The 211-nt window shown below is 73.5% G+C and overlaps 1 protein-coding gene across 1 annotated transcript in view; it reads left to right on the forward strand.

The window, feature by feature from the left end:
* The first annotated feature begins 21 nt into the window (after positions 1-21).
* SOCS2 (suppressor of cytokine signaling 2) overlaps positions 22-211 on the forward strand; it is a 3,349-nt gene continuing 3,159 nt past the window's right edge. The window contains 1 exon segment of the mRNA XM_019473418.1: positions 22-151. Within this exon segment, the coding sequence (XP_019328963.1) occupies positions 22-151 (130 nt within the window).

Below are 211 nucleotides of genomic sequence, written 5' to 3' on the forward strand. Positions count from 1 at the left end.
ACGGAGCTGCCAACAGGCGGGATGGAGGCTTCCCCGAAGCCGGAGGCGGGCCGCTCCGGCGCTCCTCGTCCCCCGCTGCACCTAGCTGCTACGGCCTCGCAAACCCTCCGTCCCCGCCAAGCTCCCGCGGGCGACGGCACTTGGCGGCCAGGCGCTTCCGGCGCTTCCCCTTCACAAGGGGTCGCGCCCGGGCACTCCCGACAAGGCTGCT

This window comes from Aptenodytes forsteri, unplaced genomic scaffold (assembly GCF_000699145.1).
Source record: "Aptenodytes forsteri isolate BGI_AS27 unplaced genomic scaffold, ASM69914v1 Scaffold53, whole genome shotgun sequence".
NCBI classification, from domain to species: domain Eukaryota; kingdom Metazoa; phylum Chordata; class Aves; order Sphenisciformes; family Spheniscidae; genus Aptenodytes; species Aptenodytes forsteri.